The sequence below is a fragment of the Thermobia domestica genome, chromosome 6, assembly GCF_964235325.1.
Source record: "Thermobia domestica chromosome 6, izTheDome1.hap1.1, whole genome shotgun sequence".
Lineage (NCBI taxonomy): Eukaryota > Metazoa > Arthropoda > Insecta > Zygentoma > Lepismatidae > Thermobia > Thermobia domestica.
In genome coordinates, this window is record NC_137459.1 from 217,077,113 (window position 1) to 217,091,572 (window position 14,460).

The window sequence follows — 14,460 nt, forward strand, 5'->3', positions numbered from 1 at the left end:
GCTACGAGAAATGCTACGATAAATGCTTCCGTCTAAAACTAGCCTAAGACCTGTTAATGAACATGAAGTTAGAAGAGCACTTGTTAACATTAAATCCAATGCAGCGGGCTTTGATGAAATGACCCCACTTATACTTAAAATAGCTTTACCTGTTATCACATCTCCCTTAACTAATATTGTGAACTACTCTTTATCGAATGGTAAATTCCTCGATCCCTGGAAACTAGCTAAAATTCTGTCATTACCAAAGTAGCCTTGTATTAAATCAACTAGTGACCTGCGGCCAATTGCCAGTTCTTTCAAAGGTAATTGAAAAGTTAGTGCTTTAGCAAATGATTTCATATATTGATAGCTCTGGCATACTTCCATGCGAATAATCTGGGTTTCGTAAATTTCACAGCACTTCTACTGCTTTGTTAGGTATTAAAGACAATATGCTTCATGCACTAAATGACAAATATGTGGTCATACTAGTCTTATTAAACCTCTCAAAGGCATTTGACGTTGTACAGCATGGTGTTCTCTTAGCAAAAATGAAATACTATAACTTTTCAGTAAATACCATAAAATGGTTCGAATCCTATCTACATAAGAGAAAACAGCAAGTTACTTTACGTAGTTCCTCTTATTATAAAATTTCTAAATCTGCTGTACTTGATAGAGGTGTTCCACAAGGCTCAATTTTAGGGCCAGTTTTGTTCGCCTTATACACTGCAGATCTGGTATCTTACTATACAGCATTCAAAGATGTACTGTTAGGCAGACGACACTCAATTGTTTATAAAAGTCTTGCTTCAGGACTTAACACAAGCTTTTCGACTCCTTAACCAAGATCTTAAGGCTATCAGTAACTGGTGTATTGATAACGGTCCTATTATTAATATCTTAAAATGTACTTATACTGTTCTAGGTTCCGCTAATCAACTTAATAAAATTGCTCCTGACATTAGAATTACAAATAATGGACTCAAACATTAGTTATTCACCTTGTGCTAAAAGTCTTGGAGTACAAATTGATGGTAAACTTTCTATGAATGATCATATCTCTACTCAGTGTTCAAAAGCTCTAGGAATACCAAGAAACTTGTACAAAATACGAGACTATCTGTCCAAAGATACCAAGCTACTCCTGACACAAACGCTGATACTATCTTTGTTTGATTATTGTGATGTTGTGTTTGACCCGCTTCTAACAAAAAGCAATGCCATCCTGACCCAAAAGATACAAAATTCATGCATCCGCTTCTGTTACAACATACGAAAATTTGATCACATTTTGCCTTTTCTGAACAGCAATTGCATGCTGACAATGTCCAGAAGACGACATTTGCATTATTCCTCTCTCATTTATAAAATTCTTAAAACAACACGTCCCGCGTATTTATACAAGAAACTCACTACTAGGTCAACTATTCACACTCACTTAACACGCCAAAGAAATATGTTTGGTATTTCACACCAAACACTCAAGCAAACCACTGCGGCATTTTCAGTATTAGCACCAAGGTCATGGAATGCTCTACCAAATGGAGTAAAAGAAGCTAAAACATTTAATTATTTCAAGAAAATGTTAAAAATTTATTTACTCAGCCAACAAAATTTAAGTTCAGGTACCCATGATTTGTATTCTATCACTTGAATCACGTAAATGAAATCAGACTTGACTTGGTACATATTCTTTATTAAATAATCATGCATTGCAAAAATATTTCATCACCCTCCTCCCTGCATAGTGAATCACAAGCATAGCTTATTTTGTCTCTATGTTATTGATCGGTATGTGTTTGTTTTCATGTTTGTATTTGTATGCTTTTTTTCTTCTTTCACTTGTCGTACTTGTACGTGTGAGTGTGTTTTGTTGAAAGTGCCACTTTTTTTTATCATCTTAGTGTACACCTGTATTTTTGTCGTATATAACTGTATATTTTGACTCAATTGATTGTATGTTTTTCTTGTATAACTCAATGTACTTCCTTGACAAGGATTAGGTTGTAGAGCAGCAATATGCTGAACCTCGCACGCTTGAATAAAGCCTTTTTCAATTCAATTCAAATCGATGGTGTAAATTTTTTTCTTATTTTGAAGGTTGTATATTAAAGTGGAAAAAGTCTAATAATAATAATAATAATAATAATAATAATAATAATAATAATAATAATAATGTACAGGTATTATAAGGGTTAGTGGTAGCCCAAGCCATCAAACCAGTATACGCCACTGCTGCAAGAGTACACTCTTAGTACAAGTATATTTTTGGCCCACACCTTCCCCCCCACCTGGAAGTGTTTCAATTTTCACACTGAAGTGCAGTGTAGTTAGCATAGGAATTCATCAATCTTGTAAAGGTACACTTATTAAATAGAACTATTTCATAATATTGAAAAACGTCATTCGGTCAGACAGGAATACCCCTCACATGTATGGCACAAAACGGTAGTATTTCCTACGAGATATGTCATAACCACATTTTTCAGAAGATAAATCCTAAGATATTTCCTGGAATTTATCTCATAGTGTATAGTTTGCCTTAGACAAGAATGATATTTGCAATGTTTCATATTTAAAAAGTCTGTTCCACATTCCGTACTGGTCTTCGTGAAATTTACGTATCACCACGCAAAAATGTAGTAAGCAAGTACAACTCCTATCAATATCGTCGCATACTACAACGTACATTTTACGATTTGTATTAAACTGATAGGAAATAGACGATTCAAAATGAAAGCTGTTTCTGTTGCTTTGTTGTAGACGTTCTTCATCAATATTATCGATCTTACAAAAATTAAACAACAGTATGTGTTCTTTCATTGGTTTGATGTTATGCACGTGACATTTGAATCCATTTAAACAAACATGGCAGTTTGTTTTGGGTCGTGAAACGTGTTGGTTATTTGTTTGTGTGGGAAGAAAGAAGTGGGATGCATAAAGTGTGACAAGTATCCCACTGGTAATCGTTACTTCCTTTTTGCCACAAGTTTTTGAGATTATGTTCCGGAATTTGAAGTTGTGAGTGATTTTTATAAATTATTGGATTGTGTCCACTTCCGTCTCCGTTGATAGGAATTCTGAAGTGCTAAATGAACCGTAATATACGTCTCAGACGTAGTTGTGCATAAATAGATTGTATATATTCGAATTACCGTAAATTTGACGGAGTATTAGGGTTTGTTGTTATTCTCTGTTTCATTATACTACTGTTTATTATTATTATTATTATTATTATTATTATTATTATTATTATTATTATTATTATTATTCATTTAGCTCTGAAAAAGTTCTACATTCCGAAAGACACGTTTCTATTTTAAGCAGTAATGATGATAAGAACTAAGTTCACCTTAATGCTGACGAAGATTGATTATATTAGTATAAAGTGCAAATATTGAGAAATTCAACTAGAAAAGTATTGTTGTAAGTGAAATCGATAGATTGTGTGCCTGTGTGAGAATATTTTGTGAGTGCAGTTCCCTAATCATATATTTGGCATCTTTTAAATCGTGAGTCTATTTCGTTTATAATTTGTGTTACAAGTTATAGACCAAAAATGGATGAAAATAATGAAGTGCTAGTTAGTGCATCGGAGTACATAAAAGGTATGTATCCTGTCACTTAAATAAAAGAGATAACTTAAGTATATGTTTACTCCAGCATTAGTTCCGAAGTCAGTTTGTTTTTTTTTTCCGAAGTTTGTTTCAATCCATTCTAAAGAAGGATTCGTTTCTCAGGATTGAATTTTCTGGTCCCAAAAACTTGTATAATTCCTAGTTTTTATTTGTTTATTTATTGTTTTTTTTTTTATTTTTTAAGAAGGAATGATCGGGAAGGCTCTAGAACACAGGTCCCCCCATGTAGATTAGTAGCTAGGTTGGTTCTTTCTGTGCCGAACTTTAATTCACATGGTATTGCAGAGGGCATATATTCCGAAGTTGGGCGTCCGCTTTCGTCAAGTTTTTTCACTGTTATCTCCTTTCTACACTTTCTGCAATTTGTTATTAGGTTCATTAATCCGTGCTCTTCATAAACTTTTAAAAGATTTTGCTCGTTATCAATGTATTCCTTCACAAATGTTAAAACTGCTAGTTCATTGCCCTTGTACATTCGCCATGTTGGTAACATAAATGCTCGTTTCTTTCCCACAATGCAACTGTTCGGTTACCTTGCGCCAAGTAATTCCCTCCGCTCGCCATATAGTCCCATGTTTATAACCGCTTATGTATAACAAATAAACAAATTTTTCGAGACTCTTATATATTATCAAGCACACAAACGATCAAATTATCCATATATTTTCTGTAAATTTTAAAAATTTCTCTGGAAACGGACGCCCAACTTTGGAATTTAACCCTTGCAGAGCGAGCGTAAGCGAGTAAAGGCGGGTTAGAGCCCCGCAGGGCACTTGTTTTCTTTCTTTATTACAGCTAAGTGAGAAGGGGGTTCTTGCCGCAGGTTCTAGAATGCTGGTCCACATATATAGCCAAAGGTGGTTTTGCAGCTACTTTGGTTCCTTTTTTGAAAGATCAATACTCAGTTCACATAGTGATGCCGAGCGAGCGACAGCGATTGAAAGTGGGTTAGTAGCCAGGTTGGCTACTTCCTTTATTACAACTCAATAGGAATGCGAACTAATTTTCCAGAACCTTACCTGTTACTAGAAGTTTGTAGCAAAGCTTTATTTTTAAGTAAAAGGCGTTATCTTCTGTCACGTTATATCTTACAATGACTACTAGTCCACACGTTGTTGCTACCCATTATAGTGGTGCTTTGGGGCAGACTTCCCTTTCGTCTTTCACTGAAACAGCCTAAATGTAATCAGTGATGATTTCAATGAGTAGCCCAGGGGGGATATTCCCCAGACCCTATCTTTGATTGTGCTGAAGGTGGTGTTCAGATTTTTTGCAGCATAACTGTCCACTCCATATATTCAGATGCTCCCGAGAAAAAATTTGAAATGAATATATTTAGTATTTCCCCCAAGGTTATAGTTAAGGAGCCGTACTTCCCATTTAGGGAAGGACGAGAAACGCCATACTTTCAGGAATTATTCAATGACTATCTAGGATGTTAAAAAGTAGGTAATAGACTGAGTTCTTGCAGGGTGTTTAGGTAGTGCAACAGTAAGATGTATCCTCGTGCACGGGAGATGAGAAGTAGCTGTTCTTAACTATTACCTCCCCCAAATCCATCGACGGCTCCGAAACCCGTACTATGACTTTCAGTGACCCGTTTTGAACGATTACTGGGAATCCAAACGAACAGTTCCGATAACACTTAGTGAAAGCCTCAGAAACACATTGTGGTGCTTTTCCACCCAATCCCAGGGGAAAAAAAGACAAGAAAAACAAAAAAACTCGGTAATACTTTACAACGCTGGTGTGGCAAATGTAGCAAATGTGAAGATCCCATATCGTTGTGATATATGTATTATCGGTACCTTATTATGAAAAAGTGGTAACATGACATGTTGGCAATTAACAGTGTACCAAGTTATCCCTCCCACAAAATAAGGAACCAACAATACAAATACCACAACGATATGGAATCCCCACACATACATACCTACATTATTATTATTATTAGAACCCAACCAAGTCCCGCGGGGCGTCTGACCCGTTCGTACTCCTACTACAGTCAATCCTCCCTTAACGGACACCTCTATAATACGAACAGATGTTTGTTTTGTTTCTTCCAACACAAATATATGTTCGCTTACGGAACAAACCCCTTTCTTTTAAAGACACACTCACATACGGACGCGGACAGTCCTGTTTTACACCCTAAACGTTTCAATATCCTCTTCATAACGGACAGGAATTATTACCGATTCTGCGATATATTACAGTAGACAGAAAAGTCTTTTCCCTACAAGTGTGTCTATCACGAGTCTAGACCTGGTGAACCATCAAACATAACAGCTTCAAGCTGAACTTGAAATTATTTTTATCTGCCCGCAATAAACTGCTTTCTGGTGGAAATCCTAGAAAACCTTCTATAAGCAATAACACCCAAGTTGTATGGCCAAGAATTCTATGCGAAAGATCTTCCCTTCCTAACAAATTTAATCCTTTCTTCCTCTGGAATTACATCTTTCCTGACAGTTTCATTGAGTCGTGGCAAAAACAATAAAGCTCTTCGTGGGTGGTTTCGGCAATGTCCGAACACTCGTATCCTCTTACTAGTGACATTGTAAGTAAATGTGTATCTACCAACGTTGCCATAGTTTTGGTCTCTGTTATACTCTGATTTATGACTTACACATGTGGGTTTAAGAGGTCATTTTCCTCTCTTTCTTCCCCCTCCCCCCCTTGCCGTGGGTTTAGGATTCCACTTTGCTCTTTTCTCCCCCTCTCCAACGAAAGGTACATGCTCTATTTTGTGTTAATGCTAATAAAAAAAACAACAACAACAACAAAATAAGATTTTTAAGTACACGACCACATCAATGTTTTAATATTTCAGAGTACACCATATTTTTATTGTCAGATATATCTATAGCAAGAAATCATGTATAATATTCACTATTTAAAGCAAATGTCATAATTTATTCTTAAAAGTATGTATTAAAATACAAAATATACACCATTTTAAACTATTAAGAAGAATGAATTCTGTTATTATTTATTTATTTTGCTTATTTCAACTTTGTTTCGATAAAATTAAGAATATTAATTAAATAAACTGTACTACCGTTCTGTTTAACCGAATCTCCGGTTTAACAGAATCCTTAAAAGAAATAAGCATTTACTAGTGCACGACTTTTACTTTTAAAACACCAGCGATGAGTAAAATATTAGCTTTTAAATGAGTAAAACAAGAAACGGCTTTTTGCAATCGATTTAGTGTCCCAAGAATACGTTTTAATCTCCTTTTTGAATTCGCATAGTTTGGAAGTTTTAATTACAGTGAAACGATACTCACTTGTTATGTCATCAAAATGTATATGCTACAGTGGAGGAATAGGGTTTAAAATGTATGTCAAGAATAGGATATTTCGCGACATGTTAGGGAGATGAAACAGTATATAAACTCATTATTAAAAGTAAGTGAACACTTGCTCCAGCATTTTGTGAAATTCCGCTTTAAGAGGAAAAATTCTATAATTATTTTTTCAATACGTAATAAAAGATACAGGCCACTCCACTAAATTTTCTCACTCCAATTTCTTAAAGTATATCATATTATGCTGCAGTTATTGCTTAAACATGAAATACGAGCGACATTATGTTGTGAGGAAATTTCATTCGAGGAAAATTACCTACATGAACTTTTTTATATGAAGTGACAAATAGCATCCTCGTATATCAGGGTTGTCAACAAAATGATTTACGCAACATTACATATTTATTAATGATATATAAACAAAATCGATTGAGTTGCTTTTGAGAATATCATCCAATAATAAACTCACTCTATTAAGAAACTACCCCTTGCGGATTTATTCGGAAGAAATTACTTAACCCTATTATAGGGTTATTAATCAAATTATTATATATCGCCTGTTTCTTGTTTGAAAAAATCATCCAAAAAAACTCACTCCAAAATGAACTACCCCTTGCCGATTTTTCAGATGAATGAGTTATCCCATATTATCAGATTGTTATGAATCATGTATTTATGAAACATGAAAAAATCGTTAGAGGCGTTTCCGGGAAAATCACAAATTTTCATTTTCATTTTCAGTAAAGTACTCGTAGTTTTGGCAGTAGTAAGAAAATTCGAAAAAAGCCGCTAGAGAATCTTATGAAAACCTTAAATTTAAAATTAGGATAACTGTCCCAATAATTGACAGTGTACCAGTAATTGACACTGTCGTCTTTTTTTCGCCGCAACAAGACTGCGGGACTAGCTACCAGCAAATGCTGCCATCTGTTATTCCTTTGTGGTGTTGTCAATCCTACACTACCGTTAATTTTTGTTACTGGGTGGTAGTACTCCAAAGGAAGCAGAACATCGATAGACAGTGAGAAGTCAACTGTTTTTTCAGCTTTCTAGTAACGGTTACGCTTAAGGAAAGTTGTTTTTGTTTCCGGCGCATATCAAATAGACCATAATAAAGACTGACGAGTTAAAGATCTTTTGATGTAACTGAAAGACTAATAAATCAGACTAAACCAAAAATTTTAGCTTCTCGAAAGTTAAACCTAGTTTTCAGGGGGGATGTCAATTATTGATCACAGGTTAGCTGCAATCACCAGTAATTGACCCCCCCCCCTGAAAACTAGGTTTAACTTTCGAGAAGCTAAAATTTTTGGTTTAGTCTGATTTATTAGTCTTTCAGTTACATCAAAAGATCTTTAACCAATGTTCCCGCATATAGTTCATTCCTCTCCAAAGGAAGAAGGAAGATTTTTCCACTCAAAGTGTCAAATAACAAAACAACACAAACCATTCGGAATGTCTACACTACTTTTTTTTTTCGCCAAAACTTTTCTCAAGTAACAGAGAAGAATACTCACACCTCTGGTCGAAAATTGTCGGCTAGCTGCAATCACCAGTAAAGTTCCTGGGTTGACACCTTTGTAATTAACAGAGAACCGACCTTGCTTTTAAAAAATATTCTTGAAGTGGTAAATATCGCCTTGGTACGGAGTTAAGTGGACCTAGGCCTTTCCCCTTATTTCTCTTTATCTTTCTGAGCGTTCAATATGACTTTAAGCAAGTGTCTTCCCGTAATCTACAGTTTTCTTATTTGGAATGTTGCCACTGGTAGAGTAGCCTATGGTAGCCGATTAGGAAAAAAAGAAAATAACATATATTTATGGACACTGTGAATGCTTTACACTGATGAAGCTAAGGAAAGATTCTGCTTTTTTTCTTTACTAGTGAAATCAAAGTAAAATCATATCTAATAGGTCTAATGTCAACTCAGAGTGCATCTTTAGCTAATGATCATATGAATGCAATGCAGCTGCAAGCTGGCCACACCTACAAAGGGCACAGTCTTCCCTAGATATTGGTGATAGCCTAGAGGAAAATGAGAAAACAGAAGTGGCACAAGTGTTAGAAATATCGTCCGTGCCATCAATTTCATCCCTTCAGATTCCGTCAGGTAGTGAAAACACTAACTCTTAAGTTTTACGTCCCACGATTATGCCGGTTAGGCTAAAGGAGACGGTGATGATGAGAAATGAGTGAAATGGTAGAATGAAGAAAGTGGGAGGAAACGGGAGAACCTCAAGAAAACCCACGAGCACGGTGTTTGTCCATCACAAAATCCACACGGCGCGAGCTGGGATTGAACCAGGGACCCCAACCATAGGAGGTGAACGCTCTACCATGGAGCCACCCCGAAAGAGTGTCTAGGAATGGGCAGTGATATTCCAACCACATCACATCAACTATCAATATGTAAAATTAAAAAAAAAAAAAAAAAAATTGTTCTTATTATGATTAACAGTTTTATATCGGTTGCATTACTGGTATTGATAAAGACAGGGTTCGTCAAATTTCTTAAAGACAAAGTTGTGGCGCTAAAAGTCACTGATATTGATAAAGGTGGACATAAAATTCATATTTTACGGATCGATTTCTCTAATTGGATAATGTCGTTATGCACAAGATCAAAATCTCATACCGACAGATGAAACTATCCTAAGGGTTTTCCGGTATCATTAGGCCATTAGTTCTTGTGTTATGCGATGCTGTTACATTAGGACCGAGGACATTTCAAATAAGAAATATTTCATTGATAGTATTAGAAAATATTTTATTTTTCAATTATACAATTATTAGTACTTGATTTTCTTGTCATATGTCAACTGGAAACAAGACTATGTTATGAATATTAAGTATTAACATCCGTTGTATGCAAAAATAATATCTCAGAACTGTTATAAATCAGCTAGGTAAGGTAGTAGAAAATTATGTACTTCATTCGAAGTAAGATATTAAGAGATGTCAAATACTGGGTCACGATGTGTCAATTACTGGTGATTCTCTCAAGTCACAGTGTCAATTTCTGGTACAATAAACAACTTTTCGTATATATATTTTTAAAAATAATAATTATCAGTCTATATTTTTTTTCTGGTGGTGTGTATGAATGAAGGAAGGATGCCTTCGTACCTACACGAGAATTAAGTAAGTTAGATTCATTTGAAGGGTAAAAAAACATGCAATTTGTCAAATACTGTCAATTATTGGGACAGTTACCCTACGTCTCGACACGTTGAACCGTAGTTATGTCTTCTAGGCGACCAAACATATTTTCATTGAGACGAACAGACGTCCAGAACTCCGTTTTGAGGCATGTAGAGGTTATCCATCTTACAAATTGTTTTAAATCTCGATTTTTCCATTGTATTGCTGTAATTCTTATCACCTATCGTTGCTCGAAAGTAAGAATAACATTTTTGGAAAGAAGACAATCGAGACTGTTTTGTCTCATCATCACTAGAAAACTGCTAAACCATTTGAAAAGGATTTTGAAACAGCACTTGGCTCGAGCTGGATTTTTCACGTCCCTTTCATTATAGTGAGTATCCTAAGAGGTATTTTTCTCCACACTCAGACTCATCTGTTGTCTATCCCATCACCATGAGAAAAACTGATAGACTCTTTCAAATGGATTTGCAATGTAGGTAGAGTTGACTCGAGTCGGGTTTCTTTCATGTCACTTTCATTAAGGCTGCAGACTACTAAATATTTTTGAAAAACTAATATTTTTTTCTTTTGCCCGTTTTTCGTAAGTGGAAAGAGGTAATAAAATGTAACTTACTACAATAATAGATAATATTCTTCTACACCCGAAAATACGAATCGGAAGAGTTAAATAGAAGCATATAGATAGAGTTATAAACCTTACATAAATTATTACAAAATAAATAAGTTATTAGAAAATAAATAGAAGCATAATTTAGAAAGTAGTAAACAAGAAACATAGACAGCATGATAAGTCATCAATTAGCGTTGAGATCATTTTTCTAGTCGCTGCCTTTACCTAGATTTTTGAGTAATTCAAATTCTGGTCACACTGTAATTTCTATGGATGGCAACACTGAAAACTCTTCCGATTCGTATTTTCGGGTGTAGAAGAATATTATCTATTATTGTGGTAAGTTACATTTTATTACCTCTTTCCACTACGAAAAGCAGGGAAAAGAAAAATTATTAGTTTTTCAAAAAATATTTAGTAGTTTCAAAAAATAGTCTTAAAGGCATATCCTAGGGGGAAAGGGTTCAGAAATAGAATATATCGAAATCTGGCAAACTCTTTAGTATCAAGTTCTGAAAATAGCACTGGGCCACCTAAGCTTTTATCTTTTAATTTTGACTCAAATATCGATTTCAAGCTGTACATTCACGTTTCATATAGCCTTTCTGCTGAAAGTGACGCTAATCTCAAATCTAACTAATTAACAATTTCTGCAAAATTTTCTAATCTTCATGAAACATGTTTTATGTATGAGTCTGTGCTTGTATGTTACATTTGAAATTTAAGAACTATTCATATCGTTTGGAATTAAGATCACTCAAAGATTAGGGTTAAATTTACTCTATTATTTTTTTTAAAGCATACTCTCGCTTACTTTTTCTCTTCTTCTTGTCATACCCTCAGTCGTATTCATTATAATACAACTTCTCCAGAATGCACTTAACATTCTTCTCCTTCTCTTCCCTATTTTTGCCAGCACTAACTCGAGCAGCTGGATGGAATTCTCTTCGTTTTACTCTTTCAGTTTGAGTCTAGCTTTCCGTCAACCATGGCCTGAACACAGCACTAGGCATCTTTCTTATCTTTATCGAATAAGGAAGAGATAGAAGCAGATTTAATACAGCGGACTCTTTTTAATTCGAACTTGGATAATTCGAACCAAAGCTTATTCCCCTTGAAAACTGGATTATAAACAATGGTAAAAAATCGTGGGTAAATCGAACATTTGAACCTCCTCTTTGGATAATTCGAAGTATTTACAGTGGAAAAATTTGCAGTGTTCGACAAATTGCAAATAGAACAACGTAATTTCAACTGGTTTTTATTTATCTGTTATCTTATCCAGAAGCGACCATGGGAAAGAGAATTTTTTTGATACCACCTCAACTAGACTGTCTCCCGTTAAAGAGAATCCGGTAGAAGATGGTTGGTACGCATCTCTCCACCTCCTCAATAACCTAGAAGTGTCCATCCATTCTGTAGAAATGTCAACGACCTTGAACCCTGTCCTCCACTAGCAAATGACTTGCAAGAACAAGATATTTGTGCAATTCTTTTTAACTGAACTAAAACAGTGCCAAAAAGGTAATCAGATTCGTTTGTGGTCTATTGGCGTGCATTATGCACAATGTCGTATCGCGGCACCTATTCTAATTCCTTACGAAAATGTGATGCTTTATAGGTAAGGTGCATTACATGTTAATTAGTTTTTCATATACAGTACAGTTATTTTATTCCCTTGATTTTACTTTAAAATGAGAGTTTTTGGTTAATTCGATGTTTTTTCGTGTCCCCTTGGACTTTGAATTAAAGAGACTCCACTGTACTATAGCAATGTTCTTGTGTCTCGAGGAAAATCAGTTAAAGCAAATTAATTAGGACGACCTATGCTCTGGTGTAGAATTTTATAAAAATAATCGATGTAATATAAAGTAATTATGTAATAAAGTAATTAAATATAATGTAATAAAATGTAAAATATAATTAAAATACACTATTCATAAATTTTTGATCTCTTGTTGCCTTATCTATTATGTAAATGAGAAAGTTAGATACTTCTACATCATACATCCAAGATATTATTTGATTAGAATTCAAGAGTGTTTTGTATAGATTAAAATCCCATCCTTCTTTCTCAATAGATGTATTCATGTTTATAACTTTAAAAGAATGCACACTCCAGAGTAGGGAAGGGGAAAATAAACACATTAACCAATGTTCCCGCATATAGTTCATTCCTGTCCAAAGGAAGAAGGAAGATTTTTCCACTCAAAGTGTCAAATAACAAAACAACACAAACCATTCGGAATGTCTACACTACTTTTTTTTTCTTTTTCGCCAAAACTTTTCTCAAGTGACAGAGAAGAATACTCACACCTCTGGTCGAAAATTGTCGGCTAGCTTGAATTTCTTGGCAACACCAGATTTCGGAGAAAATATCTGTTTCACTATTATGTAGTAGGAGAGAAGGCTAATACGTCAATTTTCCATACCTTCCCCCAAAGTTTTTAAGATGTTTCAAAAAGTTTAGATAACGAAACAAACATTGTTGTCCAATAACATTTTCAACGAGCAATGTTTCCTCTCTAACTTTTTTTTGGGGGGAAAAGCAACGTTTTCTTTTATTTATGATACTGGAACAAGTCTGGATTGGAGTTTTCCCGGCTTCCTTTTTCACTTTCTCAAGTGGATATTTTTTATTTCTTCCGCAAACGTACTGAGCATACTCAGGGGAGACTTGCTAACGAGTTGTATTATCCTTGCATGTCTTTTACGCTAAACAAAAGAATTTAGCCGGTTAGTTGGTTCTTAATGTATTTTTTGAGAAGGTTATGAGAACTTGAAATAAATGAAGAACGCTTTCTCTTCCCTTGTTCCCTCTCACGTATCTTTTGCAGTATACGAATATATTAACACATCCTCCAGCAATAATAATATTTAACAGAAATGAATTTCTCCTTCATTTCTTCCCAGTAATTCAAATACAGTACGTACTAAATATAGTATTTTCATGTTGAATATTACGTATTAATTCTTACACAGAATGTATTTACTGCATACAATTACCGTTGTGAGAAATTAAATTTCTGTAACGGACAAAAATTCATGGCCTATTCAGAGGTTTCACTGTAGTACTTATGTCGAGAACAGAACCCAACTAATCCCTGCTTGGCTTCTAGCCCGTTCTTACTACTACTGTGTACTGCTACTCTTGCTGCTACTACTACTACTACCGTTACTGCTGCTACTACTACTACCACTACTACTGTTACTTATATCGAGAACAGAACCCAACCAACCACTGCGGGGCTTCTAACCCGTTACTACTACTACGATTGAGAAAGAAACTAAGAGATATCCCTACTCTATCATACCCTTAATCAACCTTACCCTGGCAACGAAGCCCATTCCTTTCTTTTAAGGAAACCGCTTCCTACCAAAAGATTTACAGAATTTCCCTAGTGGAAGCACTCCATGATTTTCTAGTGATGTCTGAGTACCACTTCCTTCTCTGTCTGATATTATTTTCATAAGCCTACTAGATGAACCTGCGCTCTCTACACAGCGCATTATTCGCATATGAGCATAATTCTCCTTCTCATTCCTCACAACATATGTACATGTCCCTTTACAGACACAAGTGAAAGACATCTTGATATTAAAAAAAAAAAAAAAAAAAATCGGCAAGGGGTATCATAAAGGGGAGATTTATTCGATTTTTTTTTCTCAGTATCTCGCACCATTTGCAAGATTTTAGCCTACTTCCGGTTGGAGTTTCTAATTCATGTATGACCAGTGTTTTCTTTCTT

General features: G+C 35.0%; 1 protein-coding gene across 2 annotated transcripts in view; it reads left to right on the forward strand.

The window, feature by feature from the left end:
- Positions 1-2,690: 2,690 nt before the first annotated feature.
- Cdc14 (cell division cycle protein 14) overlaps positions 2,691-14,460 on the forward strand; it is a 1,408,510-nt gene continuing 1,396,740 nt past the window's right edge. Inside the window, exon 1 of one of the 2 annotated variants that reach the window (XM_081762627.1) lies at positions 2,691-3,593. In XM_081762627.1, coding sequence (XP_081618753.1) covers positions 3,545-3,593 — 49 coding nt within the window. In that variant the 5' untranslated portion in view covers positions 2,691-3,544. The remainder of the gene's footprint in view (positions 3,594-14,460) is intronic. The other variant, XM_081762626.1, reaches the window with a different exon arrangement.